This window comes from Pongo abelii, chromosome 4, assembly GCF_028885655.2.
Source record: "Pongo abelii isolate AG06213 chromosome 4, NHGRI_mPonAbe1-v2.0_pri, whole genome shotgun sequence".
Lineage (NCBI taxonomy): Eukaryota > Metazoa > Chordata > Mammalia > Primates > Hominidae > Pongo > Pongo abelii.
This window is the reverse complement of record NC_071989.2, coordinates 11,687,521-11,707,091: the sequence shown is the minus strand read 5'-3', so window position 1 is coordinate 11,707,091 and position 19,571 is coordinate 11,687,521. Positions and strand designations below refer to the sequence as shown.

At 37.2% G+C, this 19,571-nt stretch overlaps 1 protein-coding gene across 5 annotated transcripts in view; it reads left to right on the top strand.

Annotated features, from left to right (window-relative positions):
- CTNND2 (catenin delta 2) overlaps window positions 1-19,571 on the top strand; it is a 948,913-nt gene that overhangs the window by 327,052 nt on the left and 602,290 nt on the right. For 3 of the 5 annotated variants that reach the window (XM_024247287.3, XM_054555411.2, XM_054555412.2), the window contains one exon: window positions 18,981-19,093. In XM_024247287.3, the coding sequence (XP_024103055.1) occupies window positions 18,981-19,093 (113 nt within the window). Of the gene's footprint in view, window positions 1-870; window positions 1,057-18,980; window positions 19,094-19,571 lie in introns of all 5 variants that reach the window. The other 2 variants (XM_054555413.2, XM_054555414.2) reach the window with 1 other exon arrangement.

Sequence of the window (19,571 nt, the reverse complement as noted above, 5' to 3'; positions counted from 1 at the left end):
CAGTTCATTTCAAGCCCCCATGCTCTTCTGAACTAATTTCTGGTAATTTTCATCAGCATTAATAGAATCTCTTCAAGAGATACTATATTCAGTGTTGAAATGTTAAATGTAATTAAATTTACTTGCCGAGGTGGGGGATTAACTGCACCCACATTATCGTGGAGTACTTCTTCCAAAAATTGGAAACCGTAAAAACAGAGGTGGAGATGAAAAAGAATTAAAAAGGGAGACTTTCAGTTAATTGTGAGGCTGTGTCTGTAGAATCAGACGTAACCCTGAGGTACTGCCCTGGCCCTGACTTTAGTTTGTAGACGCTGGTACGTTTGGGCATGTATTCGGCAAATTGAATACATAGATATTGACCAGATGTCATGCATATTCCATTTAGGAACTTATTTTATCTCTGGATGTGTAGAATTAAATAGCAAATTTACATTTCTTCATTTAAAAATTTATAAACCTGACCTCTTCATTTATTTTGTTATTATTCTGAAATAAAAATCAATAAAATCATTTTGCACATCCAGTGTGCTCTTGATTATTTACCCATAATATCTCATTAAAGCTTCACAAGGATCCTGCATGTTAGACATTATCCCAGTATGATTGATGTGAAAATTTACGCTAAGTAATTATTCCATTACATGGTATTTCTGAGATCACAGAATTAAATGAGCACAGGATTTTGTACCCACGTGTACTTAACTGAAGCTGACCCTCCCTCCTTCAGCCTTTTTCTATCCATGGGCATTGCTCAATTTAAGCATCTCACTTAGATTTTAGAAAACCCTCCTAGATTTCTGCCTGTTCATAGACCACTCTCACTGCATACTCCCCTTCTGTTTTGTTTTACTATTTACCTCCATCCAGGTACTCCAGGCACTTTTCCCTTACAAGAAACTTTTTGAGCTACTGATCAGCATGGAGCTCAGGATGATGGTGGATACCATGTGAACTACTGGTGTCAGAATTCCCAGGGCAACTGTTATAAATGCAGCTTCCTGACTCAGTTGCATTATGGCTGCATAGAGGCTACGCCCATCCTAAGGAGGGCAAGTGAGTCTATCCCTGTCAATTTTATGTAAGAGCTTACTGTTTACATTCATTTTTAGAAGGAAGCCAGAAAAACTTTATCAGCCTTGCTTAAAAATAGCATTCATGTCTTTGAGAAACTTTGAGAAAACGTGAGTTTTCATGAGATACAAAATTCTTAGTGTATTTAACCAGGTATGAAATAGGCCCCTTCATTGTAGTGTAGAGGAAATAATATGAGATTGGTGGTCAGAGGCTGTTTTCTGTGCTAGCACCGACGCATTCTAATTGTATGATTCTAAGAAAAGATGCATGTGTTTTGAATATAACTTTCTCAGAGTAACAGTGGCAACCTTCTTATCGCTGTGTTCCAGGCTCGATGTGATGCTGTCTATGAAGTGTGTGGTGTCTTCCTCTTCCATCTGTAGAAGAATATTTTACTGGAGCAAGATTAGGACTGAATATTTCTATATGTAAACCTTTATTTTTTGATGATGTGTTGGTGTTATTTATTTTAGAAAAGGTGGATAGTCACAATTTTTGAAGGCTGAATGCTGATGGGATTTAAGTTACAAGATGAATATTCTGCACAGGGAATGCACTGCTGTTACTTCACTGTGCTTAATGCTCTCACCAGAACATCTGTCAGCATTTATGTGGTGCCAAAAGGTGTAGTTCAGTGACTGTCATTCTCCATTTCCTTCTTTTCCTTTTCTTTCTTTGTTTTGGTTTTTGGTTTGTTTATTTCCTAACTGGGGCAATATATTTTGAGAAAGAACAATGGAATAGAATCAGGTCCCACTCTGATGTGAACTTTATTTCATTTCATTTTCTTTTCCCTGGTATGTCCCAAATGGGCTTTAAAGCTGCTCATTTTAGTCACTTAATCTCTCTCCACTTCAGTTTCCATAACTGCAAAATTAAAAGCTTCAATTCTATGATCCCTTCCAAATGAGTAGGAATTTATTGTTTCTCATACAGGGGCTTCCCAGTGCCAGGTTAGGGTATACTCTAGCTGTCGTGCAGACCAGATGAGCAGAAATGGGCTCTCACTTCATTCCCTGGCCTATTCTGTGTGGGTGTCTCATCCACTGGTCTCCATCCTTTGTTAATCTCACTCCTTGGTCAGTAAAAGTCTTCTGAGTAAGAACATCCATTTTATGCTCATTTATTTATACATGATACCAATACTACTGTACTAACATTTATGATATAAAAATATAATAAAAACTGAAGCTGAGAACAGTACATTTAAACATAAGTTCAAACCGTCTCTTCCCATACCCCACTTAGAGGCAACTGCTGCACCTACTAGCTAAGCTGCATCACTGAGCATATTGTAAGGAAGTTAACAATCAAATTTGAAACCTGAGATATGAGAAATAGGTAATTTATGAAGCTTAGACATTTATCCTCGTCCTGTCTTGATTATTACTGGAGTTGGAGGTCAACCAAAGATGACAGTTATATAATTTTGAATGATTGCTCTTGGTTTGCAAATGAGTCCATCACCACCAGCAATTCTGCAGATCGGGAGCCAATAAGATAACGTTGACATCACAGTGCAGTCCATCTAGGGTCTGGAAAACAATCCAAGGTGTTTGCTGATCTGTGTATGTTGATGACATATAGTAGACATATGTTTATACATCCCTTTGGATACGCTGTTTAATGGATCACTATCAACCTGAAAAAGAGTCTGTGGCAAATCATTGAGCTCTGTACTTTCTATTCAAAACTATAATCAAAGACTTGGACTAATGTCTTCATGGCAAACTATAGAATTTGCAGGTTACACAGGGCTAAGAAAATATGCATATGTTTGATACAGAATTCTGTTTCAAGAAGAACATAAAACGCTGAAAAATATAAGATAAAAAAATAAAAATTTGGGATGCATGTCCCACCTTGTCTGCAGGTTCAAAGTTATCATCTGAAGAGTCTGTAGTGTAGGTAAGTCTGGTTTGACAGGGGTTCAGAAAAAAAAATTATTTATAGTTGAATTCAGGTTTCCTATAAAGCAGCTATTTCATAATGGGAAGAAAGCTACTGTAACCTTAAGTTATATTATTGGAAGTTTAATTTCAAAGTTATAAGAAAAGTGATACTTTTAGACCATACGTGAAATCATATATAAACTGTTGGGTGTTTTGAGTTGTGGAAGAGGCCATGGAAAATAAGAGGGCAATGCAAAGGTGTGGGCAGAGGAGGAGGAGGGGACTTCTAAAAACAATGATGAAACCTCTAAACTACCCCTGTTTGAATTACAGAAGACAAGATTTTTCAAATGGTTTTTCAAAGTCTACTATGTCAGTGAAAAAGTCAGTCTCATGCTTTGGTAAATTAGAAGCCAAAAGTAGAACAGAAGGTAGAATCATTTTATTTTTATAAGAAACCATACTATGAATTTGATTACCAGAGCTATCCTTCCCTGGAATGGTATGCATTGGGGTTTGAACTGCTTTTCTTGTCAACTTTCACTGAGAAACTGCTGGAAAGGCTGATGCTTGAAGGAGAAGGATGATGAACTAAATGACTTTCTAGATCCCATCCACATATAAAATTCTATGAGACTTTAAGACGTTGCATCTAGATTGATTAGAATTAGATCAGATTTCGATATGTAAAACTCTAGAAAAGACATAACAATATATGCAGTACCCATTTTTCTGCATGCTAAGGTTTCTGCAGGTAAGATGTTAATTTTGAAAACGCTGCCCAAGTGAATAATGTACCCTTGTTGTTTAAGACAGAAAAATAATAAGAAAGTTAGATTATTCCCATAAATATGTATTCATTCTTTACATAAAACTCCGTGGAAAATACCTTAAATTATATACTGAATATCTGTTTCCTCACTTAGCAACTGGTTAACCATGGGTAGTCTATCTCTCTATTTCCCCATCTGTAAAACAGAAATAACAATTATAATAATGGTGATATTATTTCCTGAGTCCCTAAAGAGTAGTCAGTCCACTATGGGAAAAGAAGGAGGACATTGCTTTTTGAGAAAAAAAAAATGGCCTAAGTTTATTAAAACATATTCTCCATGCTGAGTAGAGTAGGATAGGATTTAACTCATTGGGCTTAACTAAATACAAGGTCTACAGTATTTGTTAGATATGCATGCTTTGTTGACTGTTTAATTTCTGAGAAGACTATTGCTTTTCCCACTTGAATAGCTAGGGAAAATTGTTTGGGAAAAAATTGGCCCAATATGTAGGGAACAGCTGCTGGGATGATGCATAGCTTGCTGCTGGACGCCACAGCCGGGGAGGCCAGTGGTGATCAGTCCAGCCCTCTCTATCAGGTAAAACTGAAGTTGATGGAAATTACAGTTCCTAGTTTCAGGGGACACAAAGATAATTTGGTTGTCCCTAAAAAGGCATAAACAAAATATTGGCTAAGCACAGACAGATGTTAAGGTTATACTTTGTACATGAATTCATGTACTTGGATTCGATTTAATGGAGTTGAGCTTATGGTGTAAGATCTTGCAGCTCATTATAACTAAGTTGTTATGGGCTGCTAATTTGCTAGAAGCTGCTGTATCATGAGCCAGCCCAACTGCCTTGATGGGTCTCCTGGTAGTTAATATGGATTAAATGTGAATCTTTTATTTTTTCCCCTGTGGTCTCACATAATGATATTAGCTTGTCTACGGTGTGACAAATTCAGTGTACCAACAGCATTTGGTACACTATTCTTTATGACTGAAAATAAGCCTGCAAACTTGATAACGTACATCCATTAAGACACTTCCGCACATTGGAGCCATGTAGATGGGTGATGGCTGTGGAAGGAATCTGTTGGTCACAGTTCATTTTGCTCCAACTTATATAAACGATTTCAATGGTGGTACATTTATCACTGCTACATTCTTACAAGTTCTTGTTTGATTAGCAGGATGCAAATATGGATCTATCCTTTGCTAGGCTGTACTTAATTCGTTCCCAGCAGAGGAATTTTAAAAAGTAAAGAAAAAAAAAAAGAAAGGAACTAAAACCTTCACAGCTTGAAGATAGGTTTAAATTCAGTCTTTTGAAGTTGATCTGAGAGCGGATCACACTGAAATGTTCAAATCATTAAGCTGCTTTAGTAAAGAGAGTATTTAATTGAATGCACAGTATTGTAAGAAATGAACAGTAAAATCAGTCCTGTTGTCCCACATGGATTTAAACAAGTTAATATAAGAATGTTCATGTTTTGAATATATTACTTCCTAAGCAGCAGGGAAATATATTTCTCAGATGAAACAAAAGCGTTGACATGCATGCATATATTACATACCTTATCAAGAATAGGAAATACCAATGGGCCAGCTATCTCTGTATTGCCTCTGCTGTCCCACTAACTGAGTGATCCTGATTTATTCACTTAACCTCTCTGACTGCCAGTTCACTTTACCTGTGTGATTGCCAGTTTATTTTTTATTTATTGATTTATTTATTCATGTATTTGTGATGGAGTCTCGCTCTGTCGCCCAGGCTGGAGCCCGAGTTCAAGTGATTTTCCTGCCTTAGCCTCCCAAGAAGCTGATACTACAGGTGCGTGCCACCGTGCCTGGCTAATTTTGGTATTTTTAGTAGAGACGGGGTTTCACCATGCTGACCAGGCTGGTCCCGAACTCCTGACCTTGTGATCTGCTCTTCTCAGCCTCCCAAAGTGCTAGGATTACGGGCATGAGCCACTGCGCCTGGCCCTGTTCACTACTCTTTACACAAATGGATTATACTTTATACCCTAAATCAATTGGGTCATTGTGAGGATAAGATAATTAGAGTAACAATATGGCTGTTATTGTACAAATAATAAAACTATTATGCTATTATGTTAGGGTACAATTTTAATAATAACTCCCTCTTACCTGATGTCAGCCCTGTGGTAACCTCAGTCCCCTCAATCAACAGTGGATGTGACAGCAGCAATTAAAATCCACTCTGGAGGCAATGAGGAGCAGGAGCTATGAATAATAACACACAGAATGGGTAAAAAAAAAATGTCAACATAAATGAAGCAGAAGAAACTGAGACTACTTTTTTGGCTGTAAGAACCCATATCTACTGGTGTCCATAGCCCCAGTGGACTTTATTGTGTTTGCCTAATTATGAAAAAGCTCTACAGTTGACAGGGACATTTAGGGACTGGCAAACTAACATCCTTGCAGCGCAATATATAGTGCAAGATCCATGTTTACACTATTGACCCTCAAATGTCAAAAACATAGTTAAATTTTATTAACTATTTTCTTGTCAGTGAAACACATGAGTTCCATAAAATTTCAAAGGGTTTCTTATTTGGAGTATGGAAATAGATGAGAAGGTGCATCAAATTCAGTAAACGAAGAAAATCATGATCATTGTTGAATATCAACCTTTTACTTATGTCAAACTTCCAATGTAATTTGCCTGATAGTAAATTTGCCCCTAAATTCCAATAAGATGAAATCTAATTGCTCTCTGAAACACATCCACACACATTCAGTATTTGTCAAGATCTGTGCTTAAATCCCTGCTGTTCTTTGAGCCTGGAATGACATCCCTTTCACATGGTCAAATAATAACCTCCCATTGTCCATCTCAAATACTAGTTCCTGCACGTGACGTTGCCCTCCTTCTCCCCGCACTCTTCCATCTTTTCTAAGGGAAAGTCATCTTTGAAATTCATTTGTATCTCATTACAATTTAGCATTACTTTGCATTCTATTTAATGATGTGTTGATTTCAACTATTTTACTAGACTTAGAACTGTCAACAGGATCCACACCTGAATTAATTTTATGCTCATATCTTCCCTGACTGCATCATTCAGCACCTTGCAGAATGCTTTCCACATAAGCATCTTTTGCCCTACTGCTGTTTTACTTATTTATTCCATAAATGTTGATTTGATACCTAATATGTGGTAGGATACTAGAGATTTCGATGAAGAAGATAATGTCATTCTTGCCTTGAAATAAAACATAATGATAAGTCAAAAATAATTGGAACTTTTGATTAGCTGCCAGGCAAAGTGCAAAAGACTCAATACACCCCTGTGGTCGTTGTTAGTGAGAAGGTGGCGCTCTCTTGGCATTTCATATATATACTAGAAAACTCTGACATTGTGGGTATTTAACAGAAATTCAGCAGCAGTACCACCGTATTGTTGGGGGCAAATTTTGATTTCCAGTGGTCAAATTAGATAACTCACTGGGAATTCTCCAGCCACCGAAGAGACTGGAAACTATTCCTAGTCTTGAAATACTGACAGACATTCAACTCTCAAAGAGCTACTGAACTCTGAAATTCATTAGAACATTTTATGTTAGGAAGAAGGCAAATGATGAGGAAACAGACTATTCTGCTAGGAAGGAGGTAAATGATGAGAAAATGGATTATTCTGCCATGTAATGATGTAGGATAAAAATATCTGAAAGTGTCAATTTTATGACTGAGTTTATTTTTTTTTTAATGTAGATTTCACAATTTGGACAGAGAGCTTTGCAGCTAGGTTGATAGAAATCAAGTATCTACTGATGCTTTTCTGAAAAGTCAGAACAGTGTTTTTCCTCACTCTGAAAAGTTTTACGTACATTTCTTGGTGGCCAATAAATGGAGCATAACTTTGAAGATACTGTCATCTTCTAATATAACTGTACTGTAATAAGTAACGTTTTAAAATTATATTTATATATAATTATTTAATCTTAATTGTATGTAATTATATCTAACTATATTTTATATGATTAATAAGTTAAGAAAAATTAACTTTTATCCTTTGGAAATTAGGATTCACTAAAAGATTCTAAATAAATGAGTAACATAATCACATTTGTTATTTTTCATGAAAAATTTTGGCTGTATTTTGAAAAACAGATTGAAAGCAAGTATGAACAGGGCAAGATATTAATTAGGATACTGAGTTTAGGAATCTGGGCAAGAGATACTTGTGGCCAAAACTGGAGTGGTATTAGTGCATCACTCAGTGGGCAGATTAAAGATGATTTGTTATGTATGTCTGGAGAGGACAGAGTCTAGAAGGATTTGCAAATCTGTGGATCAGGCAACTTGGGCAAATGATGCTGTCATTCTGTGAGATAGGAAAATGAAGAAGTGGGAGTAGGTTTGTAGGATTTGGTTGATTTTGGTTTTGGATGTGAACCTCTTGGTTTTGGGAATGAATGTCGGCGGATAAACACCAAGAACCAGTCATTGAGGCTTTTGGAATGGATGAGCTTGTTCAGAGAAAGTATAAGAATCACAAGGAGAATGGTGGCTTGAGAGAGGAAGAGACAGCCACAGAGGAAAATTAGAGGGTCAGCAAAAGAGGTGGGAAAGAAAGCAGGAGATGATGTGTCAGAAACCATCAGAAGAGTTTGTGCGGGAAGGAACAGGAGACCAACAAAGTAAAATGCTGTTACCAGGTCAAGTCAAGTACATGATGTTTGGTGATAAGAGCATGTATAATTATTCCATTGATATGGATATTTAGCTATTTAAGTTTCAACAAAGAGCACTGATTAAGAAAGGATAAACATCATCCTTCGTCACTCAAATATTTCTGTTCTGAAAAAATTATTCCTAAAACGGGTTAGTTATACAAAGGATGTACAATGATGACACAGAGAGTAGAGGGGAGAGAGAGGTAGAGTGAGTGAGCAATTCATGGAAAAAGATCATTGAACAGAAATTCTGCATTGGAAGTGCTATAAAAAAGTGATTTAATGTCATATTTTAAATTTTCCCAGATCGATAGTGTGAGTTTGCTCTTCACTATTGCACATTTTCTCATATGGATGCAAACATTATTTGTTGAGGTCAAGTAAGGCATCCATCCACTCATCCATCTATTCCTCATGTATTGAGAGCACTCTATGGTAGATGAGAAGAAGGTGATAATGCAAAAGCATGGTCCCTGTCATCAAGGCATATACGGTCCAGGAGAGGAGACAGGAATGTAACTAACAGAATTCAGGAAAGTGTTTTTGGTGCTATGGGAGTGGCGGACAATTCTTCTCAGGTGCTGAGATTGAGGGTGAGGTCAGAAATGTACGTATATATAGAACAGATGGCAATTAAATGAAGTAGTGTGATTCATCACTGTGAAATTGAAAGGCAAAGGCATTTTTGCTAGACTTGAAGAACAAGGAAAGGATAGAGAAGAGGAAATAGATATTTGGAGCAATGAGTGAATAAATGCAGATTGAACACATGCAAAGTCCATTTGAGGAAATGCAAGTCATCGATTTTGGCTGAGGCTAGGATTCTGGTACTTCGTCTTTCACCCTTTAAATATAGAAAGGCTGCTTTCTCTACTGTGGTATAAGTATAGGCAAAGATGTTGGTGTACGCCCCCTCTCTGTCTTCATTGCCCTTGTTTGGTATATCTGAGTTTGGCAGTGTTCCTCTTAAAAATTAAGGGCCATTATTCAAAGGAATTATTTCAGTTGTAGTGTGAACTTGAACAGTACAATAAGTATAATTCTTTCTATGGTTGGACATAATAATTCTAATATTTTATTTCCAGGCAGGCAAGGAAAACTAAAATAAAAGAGAGTGTGAAATGATGAGCTATAGTTCTTCCTCATTAAAGAAATTTGTGCTATTACACCAGCATGGCACATGTATACATATGTAACTAACCTGCATATTGTGCACATGTACCCTAAAACTTAAAGTATAATAATAATTAAAAAAAAAAAAGAAATTTGTGCTATGATTTTGGCTGTATTGTTCCTGATTATATAGCCTTCATTAAAACAGTGGAAATAAATATTCCTAGAGCTTGGAAGCAATGGGTTTCTGAACTGTTAGTGTGGGTTAGACTTCTTGTTACAGTTCTAGCTAATCTTTGGGAAGCTACTTAACATCTCTAAGTCTGAGATGTCCCTGACAATCAAATGCCTACCTTATTGAGTCAACATTGGAATAAATAAGTTAATACATGTAAAGCACTTAGCAGAATAAGGTACATGATAAGTAATTAGTTAAAATATTAACTGCCATTATGTGCTGTTATCATAAGTAGAATAGTCATCCCCAAGCAGATATGGGCATAATAATCACTAATAGAACATTTTCAGAGTGCACATGCTGGGCTCTGTTGCCTCCACATTTGTGTCTTCAGTTCTGGAGGAATGGACCAGGCATTTTAAACAGTTCTAGAGATTACTGTGATAGAGTTTAGAGTCACCCATATAATATTGCTACTAATTTTTTAAGCATAATGGAATTATACATCATCTTAAAATACCAAGAAATGTAGCCTTTGTTAATTTCATGGAGTCCTGTCATCTAGTGAATTAAATAAACTGTATTAAGCATACTTTATTTGGCTAACAAAGCATTTGGCAAGAGAAAATGGCAGAGCAAAAGCAGATGGAACACTGCAGAATGAAGGAGTTGGAGAGAAAGAGGTGTTTCGTTATATTTTTATTTTATTGAATGTGTTCTGGAAAGGTGCTTATGATTCCATTTCCAAGTTCTGATTCCTGTCATCTGCTGCCTTGCTGGGTAACCCAGGATGACACTGTCGTTGTTTAAAACATTAATCTGTCAGTTTTGTAAACTTTCACAGACAGCTCTTTGCCACAGTTTCTGACTCACCAATGAGGTCTACACCCCTTTACAGTTGACATTGATTTGTTCCATTCCATCTTGACATCATGGCTTGTTCTGTCCAGATTTGTTGGACACTCTGCTGTAGGCTTCCAATTATTACCCTGTCATTTGTGCCACTTCCCCTTCAGACTTGGCTTGGCAACATGTTTCAGTGGGGTAAAATTAACATTGCCAAGAATTGTGGCTATAGAGTCAACTCGTTCATGTGAAATGGGAATTAAAAGTGATATAAGAAAAAAGATCACCCAGGCATACTCAATGGTGTTAATTGTTGGTCAGTGCAGAGAGGAGAGACACCAGGCGGCAAGAACTCACCTACAGAGTGGGAAACTAGGACAGAGAAACCACAGTTCTGTACGTTGATCCTCTCCCAGGTAGAACATCTAAGGAAAAAGTTTAGACAATGATAATGACCGTAATCTGCTTTCTAATTAAATACTTCAGAGCACTTGAGCAGTTATTTTGCTCTATTATTGCAAACCTTGTCACTAAGTCAGACTCCATAAAACCATTCAATCTTAGCAGAAGAGATACAGAATTGCTGTTTCATTCTCTTATTTTACATGCAGCTAACTCGATTGTGGTGGCATTTGTGCATCTGAGAACCAGGTCTCATCTATAGACAGGATGGGCCAGACATGGGGATAGTGAATGAAGTATGGGGACTGTAGCGGGCCACTGAGGGAAATAGATAATTTGCTGAGACTCTGGCAGGAGCCAGTGGATATACTAGCTAGTGGTCAGTCGTAGGAAAGGAGGAGGGAAGAAGTTGAAGTGGAGCAGAGGGATGTATCAGGAGGATGTCATCTGACAGGCCCAACCTACCATCCAGTGGAGCCACCAGCAGGAACAGGTGTGGAGAGGCAGAACATCCTCCCCAAGAAGGTTGAGTAGTCAACAAAATGCTTCTGTAAAGGCCCAGGCCTAGAGAAGGATTTCTGTCTGTATTATTGACCCAGGGATTTGCTCAAAATAGAACTAGGTATGAAGCCAAATTTTAGAAATAGAGGACACTGCAGGAAAGTTGACCGAAACTTGAAGTATGGGACTTCAGACATTCTTTAAATCTTTCTAAACAGGAGCATGATCAGCATCTTGGTGTGGAATATGGTTATGCTTAGAAGGAGAGCAGAGGGACCAACCTATGCCACTAGAATATTCCAGCTCAGGGGTTCAGCAGATGTCACAAAGACCTGGGGCGTTTTAGATTCACTCCTACTCTGACCTGTCCTTCTTTGCCCTGAGCTTGCCAAGTTATTTTAAAAGATGATCTCACTGCCAAATAAAGAAGATGCATTGAATCCTTGTGTTAACCCCCGCTTCCTTGCCAAAATGGCAGTAAGACTTTTAAAAAGGGTTATAACCCCCTAAACATAGAGAGTGGGTAAATAAAGAACCATATTTCATCAAGTTTGAGAGGCCATCAATTTTTAGAGTTACTTAAAGCACTGTGAAGAAAGCAACAGTACTTCCAATAAAGAGTCACACACTATCAAACGCAAGTCATCCCAATTCATGAGCTGGTAAACCCAGAGATACCAAAGTGTGAAAAATGTGTGACTTAGAATGGATGAAAGAAGGTAGACGGACAAAGTGGGAAATGACTTACTATACCCAAGGGAATGGAGCTCTAAGCAGGGGGGTGAGTTAAATCGTAGATCAATTTACACAGGAAAATCTCTCAAAGGTGCGGGGTGTGGGTGCATGGGGCATGAAGTATAGTGGTAAGCTCCGGAGATTGGCTGAACACTCATTTAGATATCAGCTAGATCTCCAAATCCCCTACCCCACCATGCCCAAAACTAGAGGCTTATTCTCTGGAAGGGGTGAAATTAATTCTCTTGACTCAGGGACCACAAGAAAAACTGTTAAAAGTGAGGTATTGAATACAGTTTTACTTGCTAAATTTTGAGACCCACCCCTCCTCAACCTTGCTCAGCTTTGCGGAAAAAGAGCAGGCAAATGTTTATGCTCAAAGCTGGAGCTAGGAAGAGCCTTTTCAGGGGATTCTGCATGATGTTCTGCACACAGTGGTTCTCCTGGAAGGCACAGCTAACAAGCCTCACTCATGCTGGCACTCATACAAGTGTCAGCTCTTTCACCCCAACAGTCACGTATGAGCAGACTGCCAGGGAAGTTGAGATACCTTCAAAAATACATATTTAAAACAAACAGAAAAATCATAAAATAGGAACTATGCAGAGAGAAGAAAACAAACATGACCACATTAATACTGTGGAGAAAGAAGAGAGATGATTTTACATCCATAGAATAAATACCAGATGCAAATTAAAAGAAATATTCAGAGAATAAAAACTGGCTCCGAGAAATTAAAAGCATAATAATAGCAATGAATTATTCATTAGAGACTTACATGATTAAATTGATAAAACTTTTCAGAAAGTAAAACAGAAGATAAAGAAACAGAATAATACAAGAGAAGAAGACTAAAGGAAGAAACCTTGAGGACTAGATTTTAACATCTGAATAATGAGAGTTGAAGAAAAAACAAGAGTAACAAAAATGTTAAAAAGGAGGAGAAAAGCATTAAAAATTTTCAAAAGAATTGCTTAGAATAAACAATAGGTTTTTGATTGAAAGATCCCTAAATAAATAGATCACAAAATATCCAGCAAACATGTCTAAAAATAGAGGTATATCAAGATATGTCACCACATACAACATGTTTTCTGGGAGAAAGTGAAAGCAGATTTCATTAAAAAAAAGAAAAATGAAAAAAAAACCTCTGAAAGTTTTCACACTTCTCAACAGCAACATTGGAGAGTAGAAGATAATGAAGCAAAAAATCACTGTCTCAAAACCCTGAAGGAAAATGATTTCCAACCTAGAATTCTCTATTTCTTTACTAAGTCCTATTATTCACTAAGTGTGAGAGTAGAATAAAAACATGTAAAGATGTGCAAAGTGTCAGAACATAATACCTCTCTTTCATTCTCTCTATCTCTGTGTATCTGGAAAGACATTTTCTACCAGGAAAGGAAATAAAGTAGGACAATGAAGAAGACAACTCATGGAGGAGACAGGAATCCACAGAAGAGAGGCACAAAGGAAATCTCCCGCCTGAAGATGGAGAGAGATCCCAGAAGACAGCTGTGCAAAGAAGGCAGCCAGGCCAGATTGGAGCAGGTCAAAAACTCCAGGAGAGATTTCTTCAGTAGTTGATATTGACATATTATTTCATATGTTTGTGTGAAGAGAAGTTTTATACAAATTGGAGGAGTTTGGGGTTTGATAAGTCCATAGACAACTGAGCAAAGGAACAAAAAACTCCAAGTTCTTAACTTAGGGAAAACAAAATGTTGCATGTGAATGGAAATGAAACTATGCAAAAAATAGTATGTGCATCTTGTCTTAGGCTGTTTAGGTTGCTTTAACCAAATACCATAAATTGCATTGCTTATAAATAGCTGAAACATTTCTTACAGTTCTGGAGACTGGGAAACACAAGATCATGGTGCAGGCAGATTTGGTGTCTGGTGAGGGCCCACTTCCTGGTTCAGCTAGTCACCTCCCAAAGGCCCTAACTCCTAATACCCTCATCTTGAGGGATAGCATTTCAACATGTGAATCTTGGGCAGGGGATGGAGACACAGGCATTTAGACTGTAGAAATGAAGAAGCCTCAATATTGTTAAGACTTAACAATTATACATTTTTATACTTCCTTAAATCTGGATGATACCATCCCAACTAATGCTATACCACAAAGTTAAGTAACATATTTATTGAAAGAAGTAATGAAACTATGGCGATAAGTTTTCTGATTTCAGTTTTCATACTAAGTTAGCTAAGTCCCCCCAAGAGACTTTACATGCTTTTATCTACTTAAAAACATTTCATAAACTCCATTTAATTAAACCAAATAAATCATTAATTTAGGCTGTTTAGGAAAAGTTATAAAACGTTTGATAATTTTTCTTATAATAATCCTAACGTATTATATGGCTCAATAATATGCTATTCTAGGATGAAACCATTTAAATCTCGTTCTTTGTACATTTTAATGAACTTTTGCGTCATATCTCCAATAGTTTTATGAATATTTATGATCTCTTACATAAGTTAATTTCCACATAGTGGGGAGATTTAGGCTTTCTAACACTGCTCTGCTTTTTCTTATAACTTCTTTTACCATTGGATGTCCTCTCTAAACCACCAGGTACTCTAAATTCCCATGAAATCTTAATGTCTCTGGGCAGTCTCTGTATTACGTTTTATACAGCCTGATTTACATCACCACATCTCCACCAGAATTACACAGGAGAAGGCCATACTAGTGATCCTTTACCCCAGAATTACTCTTCTATTTATTATCTTGGCTTCTATTGTTTCTTCTATTCTGCAAATCTAGACAATCTTTAGAGATATTTCTTCTTTCTTGACAGTCTCACTTTTGCTGAATTAATTTAGTACTACATATTTACTTATAACCAGAATTACAAGTTTCACTAAATATATTCACATAGCTCTAATTTTCCAATTAACTTCTTGTATACTCACCTGCCCTTATTAGCAACATCCCTCTCTTGAATGCTGTTTCATCTCAAATTTTCCAAGAAACTCAGCAGCTTATTCATTCTGAGAGGTCTGTCCTCCCTCAAACCCCAAACTGTGTTAGAGATGGATAATGTCATCTTTCCAGTTACCCTACAGTTAAAGTATCCTCCAGTGCAATAGAATCTCATCCATTCTTGTGAAGATGCTGTGTCTTCTCTAGATGGCTTTGGGCCACAAGAATGTCTATACCAAGGAGAAAAATCAATCCTCAGTTGAAAAATCAATCAGTCTTTGCAAGTTAGAGAACCTCCATTCTAGCTCCTCTTGTTCCCATTCACAAGCTCAGTTATCAGCTCCAAAGAGAATACCATTCCAGTTCAGGGTGGTTACATTTTGACAGATCCTAGCCTCAGTGGTGTGGCAAGGCTCAAACAGTTTTCCCTGTAAGCCATAGACCCCTGGCTTGGGGTAAGGTAGGAAATTATTGCCTTGAGAGAGTTTCTGCACAGCAGTGCAGAAAGGAGGAAGCCTAGCAGGGCCTGAGTAGTTAAGACAGTGCTGAAAGTCCAGGGAGTTCATGGGTCCAAATATCAGAAAGGCAAGGTGCCCTTTCTCATATTCAGCAAACAACTTAGCAGCCCATGTATGTAAGGAAACTAGCAGAGACCAGAGAAAGAACCATCTGAAAGGATGTGAGGAAATTGTGCCTGGTACTCATAGAGAGGTGGGAATGTTTGCCAGCACCCACCAGCCAAGCTGGGAGAACCCGTAGTCCATGGGGCATTGAGTTGGGTCTCAGAAGTGTCTTGCCTTGGTAGGGCAGGATGATTAGCCCTAGACTACATGCTGTTCTGCTCCCCCTAACAAATCTAAAAAGCAAGGCTCAAAAGTATCAAATTGCTTTCACATAGCTTAATGTGCTTCATAAAAGAGCTGAAGACAATTATAGGAATATAAACCTATCCAGAAGCCAAGAAGGTAAAATGAAAATGTCTGTGTTGAAAGATGAATACATGTCCAGAGGAGCAGAAGATATGACCCAGATTGAGAGAAAAACGTCAATCAGCTGAAACTAGCACAGATGTTAGAATTAACAAAAAGGATAATTAATATAGGTATAATTAACATGTGCAAAAAGTTAAATAAAGTCATGAATGATACAAAAAAGACCCAAATGAAATTTTTAGAGATGTTTGATTCATCAGTGTCTGTTATAAAAATACACTGGATGGGATAAATGGTAGGTTAAGCATTGCAGAAGTAAAGCTTAGTTAACTTGAAGACACCAATAGAAACTACCCAAATTAAACACAAAAGGAAAAAAAATTGAATTGCAAGAGAATCCATGAACTGTGGGACAACTCCAAGTGGCCTAAAGTGCACTTAATTGGAGTCATTGAAGGAAAGGAAATAATGGAGAACAGATAAACTATTCGTAAAGAAATAATGGCCTAAAATGTTCAGATATGATGGAACCTGTAAAGCCAGAGATCCAAGCTCAATAACCCAGGCATAAGAAACATGAAGAAAGCTACACCAAGCAACATCATCATCAAATTGCCCAGTGCTTCTGGTAAAGAGAAAATCTTAAAAGCAGAGAAAAATTAAAAAGAAACACTATATACTGAGCAGAGATCGTGCCACTGCACTCCAACCTGGACAACAGAGTGAGACTCCGTCTCAATAAAAAAAAAATAAATAAAAAATAAAAAATAAACACTATAGACACATAGATAAATAAATTTAAGGGTAACTGTATTTTGTGGTGGTGGTGTTGTTAGAAACAGCGCAAACAAGAGGACAATAGAGCAAAAATGTCTTCCAAAATGAGAACCAGATAGTTACCTTTTTAAGGTCTGTCAAGCTGGAAGACTTCTTTACCCAAAGAACTGCACCATAATAACAACTCTAAGGTTGTTCTTTCAGAGGGAAGGAAAATAAAGCCAGATGCAAATACAGATCTACATGAATGGATGAAGAGTCTTGGAAACTCTGACTGCGTGCTGGGAAGGAAGCTTGCAAACGAGAAAGTCATCTCCCATTGTCACCCCTCCTGTGATACTGACAAGAGGTAAAACCATGGAGAAGTCACAATCTGAAGCAGGGATGACCAAGAGCAATATCCGTCCTAGCAGAAGCCCCTGGTTTATGAATTCTGACTCCAAATACTGCACTGTTTCACCATGTTGAGCTTCTGTAACACAGGAAAATGGGCAGCAAATCAAAGTACTTTAGATGCTACAAAGAATGAATTTCCATCGACGTGAGGAGTTCTGTATGGTCTTCAAGTATTATGTTTTTACAGTTGTTATCAACTTAAAAGTATGGGTGGGTTTCATGTTTCAGAGAGATTTAAGATGCAATATGTTAAGAAGTCTAGAAGTGAAAAAATCTTCTAGAAGTTGATATTATGGATATTATGGATATTATGAAGTGGATATTATGAAAAGGAATTTCCAGAAAGAAAAAAAGCAGTAGAACTTTAAGAGAGAAGAAGAAGTTAGATGCGTAAAATACATTCAGCCGAGGTCTTATTAATTTCTTACCTATAATACTTTGATGCCCTTCAGAATATGTGAGAATAAAAGTTTGAGGTTAAATAACAAAATGTTCCCTCAGTTTCAGCACCTTAAAGGGAAAATTAAACTCTCATTTACAAAGTGTCTTTTGCTTCGTTTCTCAAAATAATGTCAGTATTAAAATCTGCACCTATGGAAAAGAGCCAGGATATTTTTATTTTATATGGGGGGCACACCAGATTCTACTTTTTAAAGACCTCATGCAAGAGTGTCCTGGGGTAGCAAGTAAATAAAATCTTATTTTCTGGAAAGATATATCCCTGCAACCTTCTGAATTTAAATTCTCCAAAACTGATTCCTGAGCTATTTTTCAGTATGAGAAAGCATTCTTGTTTCTTATCCCCAAAACATAACTGTTTAGATAATTTATTTTTTAAAAGGTATTAAATGTGACATTATAAAAACTTTCCCTGCCATTTCTTATTAAAATACATGATTTGCTCTAGTTATTTTCATTTTTTAAAAAACTTAAGTGTATGAGGAAAGAAAACATCAGTAGTAAAATATGGTACAAAATCCTGTTGTTGGAACAGCTGAGATTTTTGAAGTTCTGATTGAATCATTCATTAAAGTTTTCAACAGTGGATTTGAGGCAGTTTTGTAGAAGCATTTTTCATTGGTTCAATTGTCTGTTTTTAAGGCGATATATCAAATATCTCAAAGGTTATGTACTTAGTAATGAGGCTGTATAGAATTGGTATCATTGTCATTCTGCTGGAATGCAAAGTTATGAAGAGTGTGGGTTATAAAGCATTATTTACTTCAATCTACAATATGTAAGTAATATGAAGAAAGCAGTATACACTATAGAGTTGGCCAGAAGGCCAGTAGGGAATAAACACAAAACTCCAAAAGATAATTAAAAACTGAACTTTTTTCTCATTAAATGCTATACTTGTGGTGTCAGGAGTATCGGTACCTGTCGGGTGCTGACTGTCTGCTAAAGATAGCACAGGATAATTTTTCATGACAGTATCTCCTTTAATCCTCATATCCATCTTATTAAATAAATATTTAAGTCTGTTTTACAAATGATGAAACTGATACTTACATGAATTAACTTATTCAAAGTTGCATGGTCAGTGGGCCACAAGCCTGTCTAACCTTCGATTCCTAGTTTTATTGCACATTTCTCAAATTTGACATCTTGGAAAATCATATTTTTCCCCCTCAGCCATCCTATCATTTTGGTCTGAATTTCACCTGTCATGTAGATGATTGAATTGATCTTGTTGGTGGGTTTCTTTCAGGAATTACAGTTTGAAAGGCTGACCCGAGAGCTGGAGGCTGAACGGCAGATCGTAGCCAGCCAGCTGGAGCGATGCAAGCTCGGATCCGAGACCGGCAGCATGAGCAGCATGAGGTACCAGCGCCGCTCTGTTCATTGTCTGTGCTTTGAGTTGCCACTGCAAGTAAATTGTGATGTTTTTCTTCTTTCCAACCCGGTGGTGGAATTGGAACATTCAGTCAAATGTTGGAAAGAAATTGTAACTGACCTGATTTAAGATGTTCAAAAGGTGTCCAAAATGTCCTGATTTGTACTTGAAACTCTTTTAACAAAATTAATGCCTGCCCTGAATGCAAATTATGTGTAATTTTACACAAAGGAAGGCTTTGCATTCAGCCAGCTTGCTGGAAATCAGGAGATGCGAAGTCACAGTCTCCCAGTTTGGGTCTTTTTTTTTTTTTTTTTTTTCCCTAAATGATCCAGAGTTCCAGGTTCCTGAAATAAAAGTGAGAACATTCTGGTGGAACCAGTGTTGTTTTTGCTAATACATAATGCTAAGTTATGAAACTGCCCCTTGAAGATCAACCACACGTGCAGTTCCCCATGTGTAAAA